The following is a 22,278-nucleotide window of genomic DNA, read 5'->3' as shown; positions in this document are numbered from 1 at the left end:
TTTTATGGGAAATGGGGAGATGAGAAGAGGAAAGGAAAGACAAAAGGGAAAAGAACTGGAACAGAAAATCTGTCTTCTAAGAGTTTACAATTTAGGAGTTAGAGCGGCCAGGCATAATCAAATGGAGTAATAAATAGCATATGTCCAATGGTATCAATAAACCAGAACAAATAAATAAAGACTCACAGAAACAGCCTAAACACAGATGAATCCCCATTTTCTTTTTGTTTTTTTTTTGACATTCTTGTTACTCTGTATTAAGCTAAAATACATCTATGCTTTGACATATCCCAGGTCGCTGTGTCAGGCCCTGAGATCTCCCTGTATCACTCTCCTGAGATTTCCAGGTCAGCCTGCCCTGTGAAGACAGGACATCTTTGGGCTGCACTCCCCACCCTGGCTAGACATGGGTCCCTGGACAATTACTCAGTTTTAAAAAATGTACTGTGGGACTAGGCCCAAAGTTATACCATAAAAAGGACGTGAATGGGTCTTACATGCTACAAGCCTACAGAGTCACAAACTCAATGTCAAGCAGGAGTCAAGCAGGTACAAACTGAGGGATGGGATATGGGTCGACCACAAGACTGTAGGGAGTGGTGTAGTCTGTGGTAAAACGGAAGATGTGTGCTTGCTTTAAAGTGACTATTATTCAGTTTCCACTGACTGTTACCACAAGGAAATGTGAACCCTATGTTGTCAAATCTTCCAATTTTGACTAAGAAGCCAGAAATGCAAGTTACGTTTGTTTTTTATATGACATCTCTCTATTTTTAAATGATGGGAATTAATTTACATTTTAAAAAGCCACATAAGCTTTAAAAAGCCACTGAGAATGAGATGCAACCGTTTTGTTTGTGAGTTTTCCATCCCTGGCCCTCAGGACATATCACTTCTAAAACCTAGGCCTACCTTCCATGGATCTCATATCTTACCGTCCATCCTTTATTTATTTATTTTTTTAAAAGAAGATGTTGCGGGTAGGAGTTTATTAATTAATTAATTAATTTTTGCTGTGTTGCGTCTTCGTTTCTGTGCGAGGGCTTTCTCTAGTTGTGGCAAGCGGGGGCCACTCTTCATTGCGGTGCGTGGGCCTCTCACTATGGCGGCCTCTCTTGTTGCAGAGCAGAGGCTCCAGACGCGCAGGCTCAGTAATTGTGGTTCATGGGCTTAGTCGCTCCGCAGCATGTGGGATCCTCCCAGACCAGGGCCCGAACCCGTGTCCCCTGCATTAGCAGGCAGATTCTCAACCACTGCGCCACCAGGGAAGCCCCTGTCCATCCTTTAATTCTCCAAATTCAGTCAACGGATTTAATTCCTTTAATTCCTTTTTTTTTTTTTTAAACGAAACCAATCTTATTACATAATAGCATCTTAAGAAATGACCATTTATTCCTTGGGACAGGTAAAAATAAATAAATAAATAAGAGACTTTTAGGAAGATAGCATGAGAACACTGAATTCACAGCAGAAGACTGTGGTACCCCACCACTCTTCCCACAAGAGGAGGGGAGAGAGATAAGTTTGGGAACATGAGAGGTAACAAAGCCAGGTGTACCCCTCTCAGTTTGCCAGGGCCATGCTTATTTCCCCACAAATAGTAGTGAGACAAAAAGAATACAAGGCTCAAGGTGTAATTGGCAAAAGATTGGCTCCTCTTAAGTAGCCAAGGATGGAACAAATGGACACTTGGTTTTAGGCCACAAGATGGAGCCGAGCTCCCTTAGAATATTGCAGGGCTGGGCAAGTATTTTAGATACAAAGTTGTAAGGGCTTTATCGGTTTTTTTCTTTCTTTTTTTTTTTTGGTTCAGGGTTAACCCATGAGCTCCTTTTAAAAGACAGACTCTTACTTTATGGATTGACCACCTGTGGGCAGGCATCATTTGGCCAGTCAGAGAACATATCCTCATGGCATTGAAAATATTAAGGTCAGAAGCAATTAAAACAATAGATGGCTTCTGTTGCGCTTCATACCTCCAAGTTTATGTCATTAATTAGCCAAAATAAAACCTGCAGGAAAATTCAGCTCCTTTCCCGGGCCACCTTGAGAAGAGCGGCAGGAAACACACAGAGCTCTAAACTACACTCGACGGCCATCAAACTACAATGACCTCTGAGGCCTCATTGCCACACAGCATGGATGACCCCTGAGCCCTCATTGCCACACAACTTGGATGACCTCTATTCTTACATGTAATGTCCATATGCTGCTTATTTATTGTCTTATGTTTGTGCTTGTTTAGTTTATATCTTTGAGCAAGACACGGCATGGGTCTCCATGATTTACAATGTTTGACAACCGGCCCAGAAACTTAGCAGTCTTTACGCAGGGATGCTGAGTGTCCTATTACCTAGAGCTTAACACCAGTGAGGGGTAGGTGCAGTTTTCCTCTGTAAATCAAGTTGCATCTATCTCGCCATAAATCTGTAGATTACATCTCCTCAGTCAATAAATTCTTGCAGTCACTCATTTGTGCTGCCCTTGTCCTGACTCTAACTAGGATCACATCAAAGCACAAGCTCAGCATAAACAAAAACCTTGGATTCTCTTGTTAGCACTTAACTTTAATCACACACTGGTGTTCAGGGCTGCAGTAGACATCAGGCTTCCTCTGGGTACTTCTGTCCTGAGAGATACGCAACCGCCAAGTCCACAGTGGCTGGGCCCAGCCAACCACTTACCTTCATTCACTGAATTCTGTACTAATCAGATAATACCGTTCAGTAAACAGTAACTGCCATATGTAGATCGCTATAATACACTGTGGCAAGCCACAGGAGGAACAGAAAACATAAATCTATTCTCCACAGAGCACACAGTCCAACAAGTCAAAAAGCACATATATTAACTAAGCATCCACCCTATACCAAGACTGTGATAGCCACTTTACTTCTATTATCCCAAATTAATAAATCCCCTAAACAATTTCATAAGTTACTATTCTCATTTTACATACGTGAAAACTAAGACTAGATGATAACTTATTACTTCTCCTAAGGCACATAACTGATTAAATGGATATGTATGAGGGATAAATTAGGAGGTTGGTATTAACATATACACACTACTATATATAAAATAGATAACCAACAAGGACCTACTGTATAGAATAGGGAACTATACTCAATATTTTGTAAGACCTATAAGGGAACAGAATCTGAAGAATACACACACACACACACACACATATATATGCATATATGTACATATGTATACATATATGCATACATACATATATATAACTGCATATATACATATATACGTATAACTGTGCTGTACACCTGAAACAAAGTATTGTAAATCAACTATACTTCAATTACAAAAATGGATATGTATGAAATTCAGCTGAGGTCTTCCTGAGTTGTTACCTCTTCACAAGAAAGAATTCAATTCAGCTCTTGTGTATGACGTGCTCTAGCCCCACTTAGAACAGTGAATCTGACAGGTACAATGGGTCATTTCCTTAAAATAAAGCTGTGCAGATTACGTATCAGAACTTTAGGTACTGAGTAGCAAGAAGGAGTTTTAATAATCGCTTCCTGGCCACAGATTCAGTTCACCTTTAGTGAAACTATATTTGCACGTTTTTTCTCTGTGAACCCAAGGATTTTGTATATATTCTACTATGTTAGTGCATATGCTACTGAGGATAATTAAAAAAGAATGATTCGTGGGTTGGGAAAAGAAAAGGAAAGAAGTGCCAGTGGCAGAAGAGAGGTCAATGTTTTTTAACTGAAGCCATAGAAAACTTAAAGGAGGCTCAGGAGGGCCAATCCAGGTCTAAGGACCTACATCTTCACATGCTAGTGGCTCAGAAGTGTCCACGTGAGCTTCTACAAAGCCACCAATGCCAACACTTGTCTCTACACTAACTCTGTTGGGACAGGCTTGAAGAAGCATCCAGCAGGTTGACCAAGGATAACAGAAGCTTATTCTCTCTTAGAGCATTCCAGTTGCCCCTCACCTCGGCAGCCTTGGACGCTGGTTAACAACTCTGAGTCAAAGAACCTGAGCAGGGCTTCCCTGGTTGCGCAGTGGTTGAGAGTCCGCCTGCCGATGCAGGGGACACGGGTTTGTGCCCCAGTCCGGGAAGATCCCACATGCCGCGGAGCGGCTGGGCCCATGAGCCATGGCCTCTGAGCCTGTGCCTCCGGAGCCTGTGCTCCACAGCGGGAGAGGTCACAACAGTGATGAGAGGTCCGCGTACCGCAAAAAAAAAAAACAACACACACACATACAAAGAAACTGTCTTACATATGATCTGTGACAAAGCAAAATTATTTCACAGACTTCTCATTAATGGTGGATCTTTCTAGCAGGCATGGATGAAAATGGAAATTTTCCCCATTCTTGTTATATAAGATCTAAAACATGTCAATATTTTCCTACTTTAGTGTGTCATCTAAATTGATTTGTTTCAGAGCATAAAAGACTATGTTCATAGATAGTCATGGCTTCTCAGTTTCACGATGTCTTTTCCTATAGGGATTTTTAGACCTTTAGGTGCTATAATGGGGGTAGGGGTAAGGGATACTATACTGAGGGAGGGTAGGATTTCCTGAAGTCCTAACACACAAGCAGTTACCAATTGTAACGCCATATCGGGAAGCCTCCATCAAATTTCTCTTAAGAACAACTTCTGTAGGCAAGGTTGCCTTTCTAGAATATATCTGAAAAGGGACAAGGATGTCATATAAATATATGTCTATGTATCAAAAAGAATTTTTAGAAATGCACTATACCTATGGGTAGAGTTCATCCATCAGCAAGTTTTTCAGGGTATTTACCTTTCATATATCTCTAATTATAACCCTCTGGGAGAGTACCAAAGATAAAGCAATGAATGATAAAAGCTGATCCAATTTAAATTCCTCTGAAAGGTGTCCTAGCTTCACTCGACAAGTACGGACCTGCCGAACACCCACCCCCTTGTCTGCCTGTCACAGACCTGACGGAAGGAGCAAAGGCTGTGTACGACGGCGGATTTCCTAATGTACTTTGAACGGCTGACGGCCACAAACCTCAGATGATTCCTGATAGAAGGGTGTCTGCCTAAAAATAACAGCCACATGGAAGATAATTTCTATAGTAACTAATTTCTTCTATTAGATAATAAAACATTTCATGCTTTCCTGTCCTCTTCTACTGTATTTTACAAAAGGGACCACACCAAAGCGATAACATGTGGCTGGGAAAAAGACGAGTGAGGAGAAAAAGTCATCACCTCCGACTTCACACATTTATCTCTTGCCATGGTGGTTTGCTTGTTTTTCCTCCTCAAATCCTCCACCACCCATACATAAGAGGAGTATAAACTATCCAGGAAAATATGACTATCCTAGATTTCCGCTAGGAGGTTCACTGCATTTCTTTAGGGTAGGCAATTCAAATATGAAACTAAACAGTTCAGTTATATCCCAGAGTTGTGTGATGTTTAATGCATTAACCAGTGTACTCCAGCCTCCGTGGAATTCTCAACTGCATTTAGTTTGTGACAGTCAGAGACTCTGGCAGAACCCACGGTAGGACCATGGGACAGACCTAGATTGAGAGGATCCTGGAACTCATGCTCACGAGTCAATGGAAATAACAAGATGATTTAGCCTCATCATAACATGCTTGGACTCCTTGTAGGTACAGAATCATTTCCCTGGAGGGAGAACTCTATTTTTTATTCTTCTCAAGAGGGATGACAGGCAGGTGGTCCTGGCAGGTTTTAGTAAGACCTTACAAATAAAAATTCTCTCTACTCTAGGGAGACATCTATAAAACTACAAACTCCCAGACCTGAATAACAATCACTGCAGCTTATACTCTCTCCCGTCTCTGATTACTTAGTTCCTAGGGCAGGTCACTTAGCCTCAGCAATTCTCACCAATCCCAACATGCCCCTAAACTCTGCAGGTGGCTGGCAAAACTACCACCTTCAGATAAAGAAGTTCTACTGTCTCTACCCTTTCCTTCAAGCCCCAAAGGCTAAGCCTTTCTTTGAAAAATTTATTGTTGAAGGCAAAAAACACACATCCCAGATACCTGGTGCTCTCCAGCTGTTCTTGGAATACCCTCCCCTTCTCATATAACTGCAATCTACTTTTGCTTTCTCTCCAAAGATGACGCACTGGAGCTAAGGTGAATCCCATGCCTCGCGCCACATCTCCTACATCAGGCTCAGTGATTCGCTCTCATGGATAATGGTTCCCACTGGCCTCTGGGCAGAGGGCTTCTCTGCTAACCTCAGTGTTGGACTTGTGCCTTGATCCAAACTTCTTTAGACTTACAGAGGAAATCATTAAGGAAGCCAGTGTTAGAAGGAACAGTGGACTGAGAAGACAGGAACTCAAGTTCTTAGTGCTGGCCTGGCCATTATTAAATCGCTGTGGGATTTAGGATAATTTCTTTACTTCTCCACACTTTAGTTTTGACATTTTAGGAAGTGTTGGATCCTTGCTGAAACTAAATGCTGATACAAAGTTGGGCAGCATATTAGTTTCCTTGGGTGACCAAAACAAAGTACCACAAACCTAGTAACGTAAAACAACAGAAATCTGCCTCGTAATTCTGGAGGCTAGAAGCCCCAGATCAAGGTGTCAGTAGAGCCATGCTCCCTCTGAATGCTCTAGGGAAGGACTGTTTTCATGCCTCTCTCCTAGCTTCTAGTAGTTATTGGCCTATAGAAGCGTCACTCTAATGTCTGCCTCTGTCTTCACATGGCCTTCTCCTTGTCTTCTGTGTCTTTGTATCTTCATAAGGCACTCTCCTCTGTGTGTAGCTCTGTGTGCAGATTTTCCTCTTTGTACAAGGATACCAGTCATTAGAATAGGGCCTAGCCCAATCTAATACGACCTCGTCTCAACCTGATTACATTCGCAATAACCCTATTTCCAAATAAGGGCATATTCACATGTCCAAGGGGTTGGTATTGAACATATCTTTTTGGAGGACACAATTTAACCCACAACGGGTGAAGTCTAATGAACGATGCACCAGGGTGCCTTTGTCAGAGCTGACTTATGCAAGAGGGGGAGAGAAGCCAATGATGACGTAGTTTGGCATAAAAGCATCTTGGGAAAATGGGTTGAATGAAAGGGTCAGAATGTTGTGAGTTTCCCAGATGGGTTCCATGGACCTGTTCTGAGTTACGTGGAAGAGGAAGACAGAAATAAAAGTTGCAAGTGCAGTTTTTCACAAAGGGTTTTGTGAAAAGTTGGCTCAAGTAACCAAAACTGCAACACAGGATTGGGAAAAAGGAGCATTTTCTGAATTGTTACAGAGACTCTATGGGCCAGAACAAAGGGGGACAAAGCATTTAATAAACATCTATTACGTTTGACCCCTGCATTGCTTCTATCTTCTTGCAGGATCAGGACCTCGTATTTCCTTAAGGGAGTTGCTCCTGCCCCACTCTCAGCTTGCGAGGCTTGGATGGAGTTGTCCCTCCAGTGGTGGCCACATGCCTAGGACCTGGCTGGTTCAGCCCCACATCCCGCAATCAGAGCGTTTGGGTCAGAGAGGAACACATGACACAAAGCAGCCAGTGAGAGTCAATTCCAGGACTCTTCCTGAAATTATTAAGGAAGACACTTCTTGCTACTTTATTTACCATCGAAAATAAAAATTACCTTATATGTGTATGCGTAGTGAGAACTTTTAAGATTTAATCTCTTAGCAGCTTTTAAGTATAAATACAGTATTGTTAACCATGCTATACATTGGATGCTGTACATTAGATCCTAAGAGCTTATTCATCTTGCAACTGGAAGTTTGTACACTTTGATCAACATCTCCCCATTTTTCCCACCACCTAGCCCCTGGCGACCACCATTCTACTCTCTATGACTATGAGTTTGGGTTTTTTAGAATCTACATAAAAGTGAGATTATACGGTATTTGTCTCTCTCTGTCTGACTTATTCCACTTTGTATAATGCCCTCAAGCTTCCTCAATATTGTCACAAATGGTAGGATTTCCTTCTATTTTTATTGCCAAAAAATATTCCTATATATATATATATATATATATACTTTGTATATATATGATATAAATATATATATGTGAGATATATACATATATATGTGTATAACATTTTCTTTATCCACTAATCTGTCTTTGGGCATTTTATCTGGTTCCATATGTTGACTATTGTGAGTAATGTGTCAATGAACACAAGGGTACAGAGAGAGAAAAATATTAAAAGTCTTTACCACAAAAAAAAAGGTAACTCTGTGAGGTGATGGATATGTTAACTAACCTCACTGCAGTAATCATATATATATATATATATATATATATATATATGATTATATATCAAATCATCATATAGTTGTGTACCTTAAAATTACACAGTTATATGTCAGTTATATCTCAATAAAGATGATAAAAATTAACCATAAAAATAAGATATCATCCTTTATAAGATGTTATGTTGATTTTATTACAATGCTCTAGAGAAAAAAAACCCTCCACATAAAATGTGCTTATTGATTTTGTGACACAATTAGATCTAGAAGCCAAAACGTGTGAAAAGAATGGATCAAGGAAACAAAATTTTTATCTTTATTCTCTAATTTGTGATCTGCAGACCATGTTGATGTTAACTGACCTCTGAAAGTTTCTATGAAATTGAGAGATTTTTACAATCTGCCCCAGTAAAATCATAAATGGATTTTACAAATTGAGCTGAGATAATTAGGATGATATAGGGCTGTCTAACTTTTTGTTTTGTTTTAAATCAAACATCAACTGCATAAAATAAGGTTCGAATGTAATATTGCCTCTTAAGCAATAAAAGACAATTATTTATATCACTGAAGGGATTTAGAACAACATCTAATACTTGAATTTTTGTTAACAAATTCTAAGAAATAGATGTTTCAAATCAGAGTGCCTCAAATAGTTACAGAATTTTGTTGTTGCCTTGTTATCCATCTGTCAAGGACACCAATAATCACTAAAAGGCATACGTTAACCAAAACTAAATCTACCAACAAGAAGGATATACAATAAAAGTTTAGTGGTTGAAAAAAAGAAAAGAAAGAAAATGAATGCCTGGTCTTTGCTCCATGGAGAGGACCTGCCTTAAACTGAACCTAATAAAGGGAAAAGTAGACGCAAGAGATGGAGAAATAGATTATAAATAGAAGGAGAAAAGAATAGAAGATTGTAGAAACAGAAGATTATAAAGAGGAAGATAAAGAATGAAACTGTGCTCTGTTGACCTCTTGATACTTTGGGATGCCACCCTACGTCCCCTTCTATTTTTAGCTAGATGAGCTAATAAGTTCCCTTATTTTGGCTTATACCAGTTGGAATTGGGCTTCTGTCACTTATAACCAAAAGTGTCCCGATGAATATAGGGTCCACTTGGCCTGGTGTGGGTTCTCCAGCTTTGAAAGCAAAAGAAGGCAACAGTCAATGCAGTAACTTTGTGCCAGCAGGGACAGCCACGGCCACAGTGGCTGCGGGAGCCTAAGTCCAGCCTCAAATGATGTTCTAGACAGAGACCTTAAAACAGAGACACACACATCAAACATAAGAGGACTGGTGCTAATAACAGGTAAGTCACCCTGGGGAGCCTCACATACAACTACAAGAGACTTGCATAGTCCAGTTATACACGTGTGGACCACAAGACAACAAATCGTGAGTGTTAGAATTAATGGGAAATTATTTGTACCTATAAGCTAAAGAGGCTTGGGGGGGGCATTCTGGTTACATGTCTAATACAGGAGTAGCATGAGCTTTCCAATAGACCCCCCATATTCTATTGAGATTCAGATTTCTACTGTTTGACCAAAGACTTAAATTTAGTCTTTCTGTCCTAGATGCAGTACACATACTCCTCTTCTACCTTAGAACAAAAGAGACAGAATAAAGAGAAAAGCCAAGGGACATGGGTGTGTGAACCTGGGCATGCCCATGTGTGGCTGTGAGCCCTCTGCGGAGTGCTGAAATGTGAGTTTTCAAATGGAGGTAGAATTAAGCTGAGAGCATCAGTATCGTAGCATCAAGCACTTGGCCATGTGATCTTCTTTTCCATGGGATAACTGGAAGGATTAGTGCTTAGCAAACACAACCTAACTTGTGGAATGTCCTTGGATCTCATTTCTCTAAGTAAAATGAATATTTCCTTTTAGCACAGTATCAAGAAAAACTGAAGGATCAAAAATAAACAAAAACAAAAAAAACTGAAGGATCAATAAAAGTCAAGATGCCACTAAAAATGTACATTTGAAGATGCAGATGTGTATATAACAGCAAACCAAAGAAAACAGGACTGCACAGACCTATAAATTTTTTTTTAACATCTTTTCTGGAGTGTGTATATATATATATATATTTTTTTTTTTTTTTTCACTACAGTGCCCATCAAGGGCTTCTTTTCTTTTCTTTTTTTTAAAAATGTTATTTTTGGGCTTCCCTGGTGGCGCAGTGGTTGAGGGTCCGCCTGCCGATGCAGGGGACACAGGTTCGTGCCCCGGTCCGGGAGGATCCCACATGCCGCGGAGCGGCTGGGCCCGTAAGCCATGGCCGCTGGGCTTGTGCGTCCGGAGCCTGTGCTCCACAACGGGAGAGGCCACAACAGTGAGAGGCCCACGCACAGCAAAAAAAAAAAAAAAAAAAAAAAAAAAAAAATGTTATTTTTGATTATTTAAATTTCTTTATTTTATCCATTGTATCTGTCTCTTGGCCACTGAAGAGTTTTGTGGGGTTTTTTTTAACATCTTTATTGGAGTATAATTGCTTTACAATGTTATGTTAGTTTCTGTGGTATAACAAAGTGAATCAGCTATACGTATACCTATATCCCCACATCTCCCTCCCACCATCCCTAACCCACCCCTCTAAGTGTAAACAAAGCACCAAGCTGATCTCCCTGTGCTATGTGGCTGCTTCCCACTAGCTATTTATTTTACATTTGGTAGTGCATATATGTCAATGCCACTCTCTCACTTCATCCCAGCTTACCCTTCCCCCTCCCCACGTCCTCAAGTCCATTCTCTACTTCTGCTTCTTTATTCCTGTCCTGAACCCCGTAGGTTCTTCAGAACCTTATATATATTTTTTAGATTCCATATATATGTGTTAGCATATGGTATTTGTTTTTCTCTTCCTGACTTACTTCACTCTGTATGACAGACTCTAGGTCCATCCACCTCACTAAAAATAACTCAATTTGTTTCTTTTTATGGCTGAGTAATATTCCATTGTATATATGTGCCACATCTTCTTTATCCATTCATCTGTTGATGAAAACTTAGGTTGCTTCCATGTCTTGGCTATTGTAAATAGTGCTGCAGTGAACATTGTGGTACATGACTCTTTTTGAATTATGGTTTCCTCAGGGTATATGCCCAGTAGTGGGATTGTTGGGTAGTATGGTAGTTGTATTTTTAGTTTTTTAAGGAACCTCCATACTGTTCTCCATAGTGGCTGTATCAATTTACATTCCCACCAAGAGTGCAAGAGGGTTCCCTTTTCTCCACACCCATTTATTGTTTGTAGATTTTTTTGATGATGGCCATTCTGACTGGTGTGATTTGCATCTGATTTGCAATTTCTCTAATGTAGATCTGATTTGCATTTCTCTAATGATTAATGATGTTGAGCATCCTTTCATGTGTTTGTTGGCAATCTATATATCTTCTTTGGAGAAATGTCTATTTAGGTCTTCTGCCAATTTTTGGATTGGGTTGTTTCTTATTTTGATATTGAGCTCCATGATCTGCTTGTATATTTTGGAGATTAATCCTTTGTCAGTTGCTTCGTTTGCAAATATTTTCTCCCATTCTTAGTGTTGTCTTTTCGTCTTGTTTATGGTTTCCCTTGCTGTGCAAAAGCTTTTAAGTTTCATCAGGTCCCATTTGTTTATTTTTGCTTTTATTTCCATTTCACTAGGAGGTGGGTCAAAAAGGATCTTGCTGTAATTTATGTCATACAGTGTTCTGCCTATGTTTTCCTCTAAGAGTTTTATAATGTCTGGCCTTACATTTAGATCTTTAATGCATTTTGAGGGTTTTTTTTTTTGTATGGTGTTAGGGAGTGTTCTAACTTTATTCTTTTTTTTTTTTTTTTTTTTTTTTTTTTTTAATGCGTTACGCGGGCCTCTCACTGCTGTGGCCTCTCCCGTTGCGGAGGACAGGCTCCGGACGCGCAGGCTCAGCGGCCATGGCCCACAGGCCCAGCCGCTCCGCGGCACGTGGGATCCTCCCAGACCGGGGCACGAACCCGCGTCCCCTGCATCGGCAGGCGGACTCCCAACCACTGCGCCACCAGGGAAGCCCTAACTTTATTCTTTTACATGTAACTGTCCAGTTTTCCCAGCACCACTTATTGAAGAGGCTGTCTTTTCTCCCTTGTATATTCTTTCCTCCTTTATCAAGGGTAAGGTGACCTTATGTTTGTGGGTTTATCTCTGGGCTTTCTATCCTGTTCCACTGATCTATATTTCTGCTTTTGTGCCACTACCATACTGTCTTGATGACTATAGCTTGGTAGTATGGTTTGAAGTCAGGGAGCCTGATTCCTCCAGCTCCGTTTTTCTTTCTCAAGATTGCTTTTGTTATTCGGGGTCTTTTGTGTTTCCATACAAATTGTGAAATGTTTTGTTCTATTTCTGTGAAAAATGCCAGTAGTAGTTTGATAGGGATTGCACGGAATCTGTAGATTGCTTTGGGTAGCATAAGTAATTTCAAAATGTTGATTCTTCCAATCTAAGAACATGGTATATATCTCCATATGTTTGTATCACCTTTAATTTCTTTCATCAGAGTCTCACAGTTTTCTGCATACAGGTCTTTTGTTTCCTTAGGTAGGTTTATTCCTAGGTATTTTATTCTTTTTGTTGCAATGGTAAATGGGAGGGTTTCCTTAATTTCTCTTTCAGAATTTTCATCACTAGTGTATAGGAATGCAAGAGATTTCTGTGCATTAATTTTGTATCCTGCAACTTTACCAAATTCATTGATTAGCTCTAGTAGTTTTCTGGGAGCATCTTTAGGATGCTCTATGTATAGTATCATGTCATCTGCAAACAGCGACAGTATTACTTCCTCTTTTCCGATTTGGATTCCTTTTGTTTCTTTTTCTTCTCTGATTGTTGTGGCTAAAACTTCCAAAACTATGTTGAATAACCGTGGTGAGAGTGGACAACTTTGTCTTGTTCCTGATCTTAGAGGAAATGGTTCCAGTTTTTCACCATTGAGAACGATGCTGGCTGTGGGTTTGTCACATATGGCCTTTATTATGTTGAGGTAGGCTCCCTCAATGCCTACTTTCTGGAGGGTTTTTATCATAAATGGGTGTTGAATTTTGTTGAAAGCTTTTTCTGCATCTTTTGAGTTTATCATATGGTTTGTTAATATAGTGTATCACATTGATTGATTTGCATATATCAAAGAATCCTCGCATTCCTGGGATAAACCCCACTTGATCATGGTGTATGATCCTTTTAATGGGCCCAGCCGCGGCATGTGGGATCTTCCCGGACCAGGGCACGAACACATGTCCACTGCATCGGCAGGCGGACTCTCAACCACTGCTCCACTAGGGAAATTGTTTTGAAAGATTTTTAATCACGGTTTCAATTTCAGTGCTTGTGATTTGTCTGTTTATATTTTCTATTTCTTCCTGGTTCAGTCTCGGAAGGTTGTGCTTTTCTAAGAATTTGTCCATTTCTTCCAGGTTGTCCATTTTATTGGTATATAGTGGCTTATAGTAATCTTTCATGATCCTTTGTATTCCTGCAGTGTCAGTTGTTACTTCTCCTTTTCCATTTCTAATTTTATTGATATGAGTCTTCTCCCTTTTCTTCTTGATGAGTCTGGCTAATGGTTTATCAATTTTGTTTATCTTCTCAAAGAACCAGCTTTTAGTTTTATTGATCTTAGCTATGGTTTCCTTCATTTCTTTTTCATTTATTTCTGATCTGATTTGTATGATTTCTTTCCTTCTGCTAACTTTGGGGGGGTTTTTTTGGTTCTTCTTTCTCTAATTGCTTTAGGTGTAAGGTTAGGTTGTTTATTTGAGATTTTTCTTGTTTCTTAAGGTGGCATTGTATTGCTATAAACTTCCCTCTTAGAACTGCTTTTGCTGCATCCCATAGGTTTTGGGTCGTCATGTTTTTATTGTCATTTGTTTCTAGGTATTTTTTGATTTCTCTTTGAGTTCTTCAGTGATCTCTTGGTTATTTAGTATTGTATTGTTTAGCCTCCATGTGTTTGTATATTTTACAGTTCTTTTCCTGTAATTGATATTTAGTCTCATAGCGTAACAAATATAAACAAGCACCCAAAGGTTGAAGATTTTGCTTTAAGCCTGAGGACAACATCAATAGAAAACAACACACATAAATGCCCCTCATGAAAATTTGAAGTATAACATCAAATTCAGTATGTGATTCAGCCTTTGGGAATCTGAAAATAATAAACAGATATGGAAAACCATTGTTTCTTGATATGATTATAGAAATCATATCTAATTTCTACAGTATAACCATTACATATAAAAAAATCATTAATTTATGGTTAGCAGCTATTTGATCCAGTCCAAAATGTCCATAAGACATTTGGTGCGTGGCAAAAGCTCCTTGAAATTTGGTCCTAATCAAATCATGTGGCATGGGATAAATATGCTCATGGATGTTTTGGACAGGACCAAATATGAAGGACATTTTGGTGTGGAACAAATGTCTTATGGACATTTTGGACAGGACCAAATATGAAGGACACTTTGGTGTGGAACAAATGTCTTATGGACATTTTGGACAGGACCAAATATGAAGGACACTTTGGTGTGGAACAAATGTCTTATGGACATTTTGGACAGGACCAAATATGAAGGACATTTTGGTGTGGAACAAATGTCTTATGGACATTTTGGTCAGGACCAAATATCTTGTGGGGTTAAATTATACCATTTTTCAGTAATAGTCACTTCACCAGCTATGAGCCTAATTGGAAGGTCAACCAAGGTAGGATTCTGTGCCCACAGAAATGTCTCCAATGCTTCCTTAATAACTGAATGCTGTCAGACTTGAGTTGGTTATCTACATTTTACAAACAAATATTGTCCTAAGCAGACTTAAGAGGCTATTTAGTGACCAGAATAAATAGCGTGCACTGGAAGGAAATGAAGCACATACAAACAAGGCACTCACCTTTTCTTCCCTGAGGATCGTGGCAGTTTTCATGGACGCACAAGCCCCAGGCTGACCAGGAAGATACTATACAGTCTGTGGAGCAAGGGATATTGCAGAGCTGAGAAGCTGAAGGGGCAGGTCCCAAACATAACGTCTTTTCCACCGGTCTCGAGACTGCATGGACAGAAAAAAAAAAATGGCCTGAGTCACATTCTCTGAACATCCCTAGAATGTTTCCAATCTTTATTTGGGTGGTTGCCTTGTTCACATCAGCTTTATGGTTAAACAGATTATATGCAAACAAACTATCAACACTCTTCCAATATGTACTACTTAGCTCCACATTATTAGCATTTGGGGTGAGGAAAGGCAAGAAAAGACAGTGACAAAGGGCATGCATTTGAGTTTCCTGTTTGACAGAGTATTCCCTGGGAATCCAAGAGAGGACTGGAAACCTAGATAAAAATTATCTAGAGTTATGAAGTTTAAAAAATTAAGTGGCTTTGTGAAGTTCTAAGATGAGTCTATCCTGACTATACAAATGACTGGGTTGTTGTGAAAAATTCAAAATTGAACCCCGAGGTGGGGTGTTTACCATAACCAACCTACTGCTCTTACTCCCCTGAGGGGTGGACCTCTCGAAGACACGGAGGAAAAATGGTTTTTAGAAGAAGAAGAAAAATCAGGATCTGCAGTGGCAGAATTAGCCCCTGGAAGTCAGTTTCATTAGAAAGCCTAGCCAGAGGCACAAGGAGTGTCTGCGCAGCCACAGGAAATGCCAACTAGGAACCTTCCAGCTCTTCCTGGTATGCACCTGCGCCCGGAGAATGCCCAGAACTGGGTCAAGGCAGGAGGAAGTAATCATCTGTCCATCAGTGGTGCTCATCAAGTGTCCTCTCTATGCAGACCCATGCTGAGAATCATGAAAATACACAGATGAAGAAGAAGATGGGCTCCTGAATCTCATGGAGATTATAACATAATAGGAGCTAGGATAGCAATACCCCAAAATGACCCAATAAAAGAACAGCCAAATGCCTGACTACACTTGCACAGAGTGATCCCACACTAAGCGGGTTTCGGAGCAATTCAGAGTTTGTGAGCCAATGGTTTAAGACCAGACGGTTTTATCTTATGGGTTGCCTTGTACTATGATTGAAATATTTCCTATATGTCACTTCCATCTGTTAAGCAGATCAGAAGTGCTTCAAAGATGGAGACCGGAATGAGACAATAGGGAGGTAAATCACCCCATCTACTTTACTTCCTCACTCTTTACATAAGATGCGAATTGAGTCAGATACAGATCGAACTAAATCACAGCTGTGACCAGCAGACTTTGAATGTACACCAAAGCAAGAGCAAAATCAAAAAAATACTGTCATGAAGATGTTTTAACCATCGGAGAAAGAAGTGGAGCGGCTGGAGGTGTCTACGAGGGTGAATGGGGAAAACAAAAGCTTGCAAAGGAAAATGATAATAACGGTTTGTTTGCAACTAATTCTTTTACAGTTTACCAAAAGGATTTGACCTGACAAAATAAAAGACAGGAACAAAGCAAGATTGCTAACGTAAATGTCAAAGCTTGCAAGCCGTGTGGAAGAGACAGGCAAGGGAAGAGAGAGCAGATATTGGGGGAAAGTAAAGGGGTTTCCTGGGAAGGCTGAGGAGAGGTGATGATCAGAAATTGTGCTGAAGATAACAACAGCTGGGTGGGGAGGCTGGAGTGACCAGGACTGTGCATGTACATATGACACTGATGGACCACAGGTAAAGAAGAACCTGTGAGATGGGGGAGGGGTTTGCAATTCCTTCCCCAGGAGTGAGTAAAAGACCAACAAGCAGCCATTCACTGAGTACAGCATGCATTCATTCCAAAACCACTGAGTACCCGTTTAAATTAAGCCCTATTGCATGGTGTCTGCTTTCAAGGAACTCTCAGTCGAGAAAGGTAAGTCAAGTAGCATTTTAACAAGATTGATGGAAAGAGATGCTTTAGAGTATTGTATAAATAGAAAGCTGCACAGCCAGAGGTCTTAAGGCAGAAGTGTGTTTCGGTCCAGGCCCATGCTTGGTTAGCATGTGTTCTCACAAACTCAAACTTTAGTTCCAAAAACAAAACCTAAGTAATGATGGAAAAGGACGTGGGGGCATGTAAACTGATTACTCTAGCTGTTTAATAAATGTTTATAGTGCATGCCAGGCACTGGTTATAAACATCAATTCATTTATCCTGCATAACTTTGAGATATATACTATTATTATCCCTACTTTAAAATGGGGAAACTGAGACACACCTTACTCACTTGCTCACATTCCCAATTAGCAAGCAGTGGAGCCAGGATTTGGAACAAGGTGGTCTGGTTCCAGAATCTGTGCTGTGAACCACTGCTCTGTGTGGCCTCATCATCGGTCATTCAACCTACATTGCTAAGTACTTACCATGAGTTAACACTGTGTTAGGTGCTGAAGCTAGATTTGTAGTGAAACAGACAAGGTCACTTGTCCTCATGTAGCCTCTTTTTCAATGTGAGTTGGTACTAAGCATTCATGAGTCCATGAGCCTCAACAATAAGACTAGAAAGGCATGATTGCTGCTTCTCTTTCCTTTGCCATGGCTGTCTCCCTGTAACACCAGACAGAACTTAAGTGTCTGATGATCAATGCTGAGAAGGTACCCCAAACGTCTCAGCTCCAAGATCCAGCAGACACTTGCTGTCACAGTCTCTGAACTTGAGGTTGGACCCTGCAGTTGAAACTGGTCAATGCACCAGCGCAATACCTAGGCTCACAGCAGGTCTGAACTAAATCTCGTTAGAAGCGCCAGAATGGCTTAACTGTCCAGAAGGTAGTTAAGCCTTAGGGTTGGTAGTACAGTAGGAAAGAGACTGGGGAACTTGACATGAAGCTGCATTTGTCAAAGACAATGTTTTTACAGATATTATGTTTATTTGGCTTATTTTTGGAGGGCTGTTGATGATTATTGGGAGGTGAGGGGTTAAGTCCCCTAAGGTCCCCTTTGATAAATACTTAACTGTCAATCAACTGACTGTTTGACATTAGGGTTAATGGTACTAAGATATGAAATTAGGGAGAGACACGGTATGCTGGCGAGGAATGGGGGGATTTCCCTGGAGGCTACTAAGCGACATAATTGGAGGCCCAGGGGTGGGAGTGAGGCCATTTGTCAGAGCACTCATGCCTCTTCAGCACCTGCTGCTTTGAAAGACAGTAGATCTTAATCCATGTCAATAAATTCTCCCAGTCTCAGGGACATGTCTAAGATGCTTCATTTAGGCATTGAATCAATGGGCTTGGGTCAACTTTTCTCTATTTCAGCCCCCTGGGACACATTTGTTCTAGAAATAAATCATGAGTAAGTCACGAAGCACTTACCAGCTTCAGATCACTTAGGTAGTCAACTCCCCAAGAAAACTGAACATAGGATATCGCTACGCCTATTGACTCTTAGAGCTAGAAGGGGAGCTTTAGAGCTAATTTAGTTTAATTCAGCAATTTTACTGAAAAACTGAATTCCAAAGACCTTAGGTGGTTTCTCCAAGTTCACTCAGCCAGTCCAAGGCAGAGCAAGACCTGAGCCTTGTCCCTGGTGGCTGACTCACCTCCACCTGTTCCTCTTGGATTTCCTTCCATGGAATGAAGGCATCAGACAGAATAGATGAGGTCATTCGTACCAAGCATATTTTGTTTATGAATCACAGTGACCACAGTGGAGGCAACCAGTGACACAATAGATCCAAGATATTCATGAAGGTTGCAGGCTGTTTAACCCTTAAAACAAAATCCAAATTCCGCTCCTACTTTACTGCCACTTCAATACTCCTTCAAGCTCCATCCCACACCTCCCTGACAAAGCAGGAGCTAGTGAGACCAAAATGTGCTCCACTTTAAACTGTTCTTTTATTTGTAGCTGTTCATGATGTAATAAAATTATCCTGGGAGGTGGGTGGGGTAGGGGGGCATATCTGAACCACCTCAAATTGGATGGTCTGGGTAGTTTACTCTCTACTGAGCCCTCAATTCTTCTTGACCAAACTCCAGCCATGATGTCTGTGGGAAGAGAAGCTGCTTTTCTAGTCACCTGAAATCCTTTCTCTAGATATACTGACTGAAACAACTTTATTTCTATTTGCTAATAACTGTCTGCTCTAATGCAATGGATCCCTGCTGCAATCAGTGTACCTATTCAGTGAAGGTCTGTGCTGGTCCAACTTTCTCCAGCTGCCTTAGACCATGTCACCTTGACACCTTCTGCCATTCCTGTGTTGACCAATTGCCTGAATAGGTAAGCAATTAGCCAAGGTTTTATAGGCTATTTAGGTTTTGTAGGCTGCAATGTTAGCCCCTATAAAGACCTCTCATGGCCACAAAGTGTTAAAGAGACAAAGTAACTTTTAACTCAGATCAATTGAGATCACTACATAGCAGTAGCTTTCTAAAGCTAGGGAATATATTACAGTCTGATAAGTGATTGTACATATGCAGTAGTCATTAATGCTTTGAATATTTCGGTGCCTAACCTGGAATTTTTCATTTGCAATAAGAAATTATTAAATTGACCTGCCTTACAAGAAATGTGCAAGTCTGCTACTGATCACCTTAAATAATGAATTACTCCATGAACAGAATGCTAATTAACAAAGGGGGTGGGAATATGCTGGAGTTGATACATTTAACGTTAAAGAAAAAACTGTTCTTAATTCTAGCAATGTGCATAGTTCATGATTTTCCTTAAGGACAAAGTGATTTTAGATGAACATACAAATTCAATCGAAATGATTTGTAATTAAGAAGAAAAATGCCTGTTGTTGTCATTAGCATGTGACCACCACTGTAAAGAAAAATGAGTGCCTTCACATCTCCTTCTTTGAAACTAAATCAAGCTCTGATCCAAACAAATTTGAATCAACACAGAAATAAGTTGACAAAGATTCAATAAGAGTATATTACCCCCCCCACCCCTACTGCTGGCCATTTTGTAAGATCTAAACTTCAATGTCATTTAATGCCTCAAAAAGAAATTAAATAGAAATTGTATCATCATCATCAAAATTAGTTAATTATAATTAATAACTAGGTACCCTCTGTATTTTATTTAAAAAATGAGTAATGTTTGCTTAGAGTAAAAAATGTTATCACAGGAGCCAATGGCATTTTCTTGTTTTTTAATATGTCTATTATCAGATGAAACATCAAATGAGTCTTTAAAAATTTAGCAAGAGTTTCAGGTAATTCTGCCATGGCATAATGGAACTCAGCTTTCCCTCAGAACAGAAAGAAAGATCTTGATCATGGGCAAGAAATTAGTCAAACATATTGATTTTTTTCCAGTACTTTCAGGGAGGTAGAGATGAAAAGAAAGTAAAGGTGATGCTACTTCCTGGGAACTCTTAAAACCCGGATGATTTTGCCTGCTTTCTATCTTAGGGGTATCTGAGAACCCCTGCATTCTATCTTCAGTTGATTTTACATAAGATATTTGATTTGCAGAAAGACATCAGCCTTCACAAAGAACTTAGACCAAAAAGTTATATTCACTTCAATTTTCCAAATCAAACGCAGGCCCTGTCAATCCCAAAGGGAATTCTCACTCAAAACTCAGAACCCCCTCGTTCCACAGGGTGTCCAGGAAATCATAATATAAACAGCAATTGCTCAGAGTTAACTCAAAAATAATGAAAGAGCCTACTTATGTAAAAATGCTGCTTTCTAAATGGTTTCTGAGAAACAGTATTGCCTCTGGCATATTCATTTAGGGAGCATACTGACTTGGCAGAAATTCAATCCACCTAACTGCTGAAATAAATAGGCTTCCACAAACTGAAGGAGTCAAACGGTTGAAGGGGAAAGATAAATAATATTACAGTTTTAACCAGAAAGCTATTTTCCTTAAAGAAGCTTCATGTATTATTTCAATTGCCTTTTGCCACTGGGATTTGCAAAATAATGCATCATTCTTTTAACTTAGTGGTTAGAATAAAAGCAAATATGTCTTCTAGCACTTATAGACAGCTTAAAGAATTAAATCCCATCTCATCCTATTATATCTAATAAAGCTTAATTTTAGCCATATTGTGACTCTCTTGGCAAAGTACTGTACAATACAGTTTGGCAGGAGGATGTATGTACCATAAATATAATATCTAAAAATAATCATTTCTAATTGCGGGAATTATGTGAAATTCGGCCACATGTCAAAAAATTTTCCAAATTTCATTCATTTCACATAGTGAATTCGAAAATACCTACCAACTAGTGATTTTCTTAATGCTACCGAGTAACAACATGATAAGTAAAGATGGAAAACAATATTCAGAATAAAAATGGACAAAATAAATGAAGTATGTATTCAGTTTTAGAAAGTAATTAGATCAATATCCAACAATTACAAAATTAGGGGAGAAATACAGTAGCCTTCAGACCTATATTCATATATTTCTTTATGATATATTCTCTCCTCTGTTCCTCTATTTTTAATTAATTTTATTGGAGTATATTTGATTTAGAATGTCGTGTTAGTTTCTGCTGTACAGCAAAGTGAGTCAGTTAAACACACACACACATATATATCTTCACTCTTTTATAGATTCTTTTCCAATATAGTCATTACAGAGTACTGAGTAGAATTCCCTGTGCTATACAGTCGGTTCTTATTAGTTATCTTTTTTTTTTTTTTTTTTTTTTTTCGGTACGCGGGCCTCTCACTGTTGTGGCCTCTCCCGTTGCGGAGCACAGGCTCCGGACGCGCAGGCTCAGCGGCCGTGGCTCACGGGCCCAGCCGCTCCGCGGCATGTGGGATCTTCCCGGACCGGGGCACGAACCTGTGTCCCCCGCATCGGCAGGCGGACTCTCAACCACTGCGCCACCAGGGAAGCCCATAGTTATCTATTTTATATATAGTAGTGTGTATATGTCAATCCCAGTCTCCCAGTTTATCCTTCCCCCACCTCCTTTCCCCCTTGGTAACCGTAAGTTTGCTTTCTACAGATGTGATTCTGTTTCTGTTTTGTAAATAAGTTCATTTGTACCATTTTTTAAGATTCCACATATAAGTGATATCATATGATATTTGTCTTTCTCTGACTTACTTCACTCAGTATGACAATCACTAGAGCCAT

At 39.9% G+C, this 22,278-nt stretch overlaps 1 protein-coding gene across 1 annotated transcript in view; it reads right to left on the bottom strand.

The window, feature by feature from the left end:
- The window catches only part of THSD7B (thrombospondin type 1 domain containing 7B), a 760,956-nt gene that overhangs the window by 481,505 nt on the left and 257,173 nt on the right, over window positions 1-22,278 (bottom strand). Inside the window, exon 5 of the mRNA XM_065880761.1 lies at window positions 15,158-15,313. Coding sequence (XP_065736833.1) covers window positions 15,158-15,313 — 156 coding nt within the window. The remainder of the gene's footprint in view (window positions 1-15,157; window positions 15,314-22,278) is intronic.

The sequence above is a fragment of the Phocoena phocoena genome, chromosome 7, assembly GCF_963924675.1.
Source record: "Phocoena phocoena chromosome 7, mPhoPho1.1, whole genome shotgun sequence".
NCBI lineage: Eukaryota > Metazoa > Chordata > Mammalia > Artiodactyla > Phocoenidae > Phocoena > Phocoena phocoena.
Note: the sequence above shows the minus strand (reverse complement) of the source record. Positions and strands in the feature narration are given on the sequence as shown.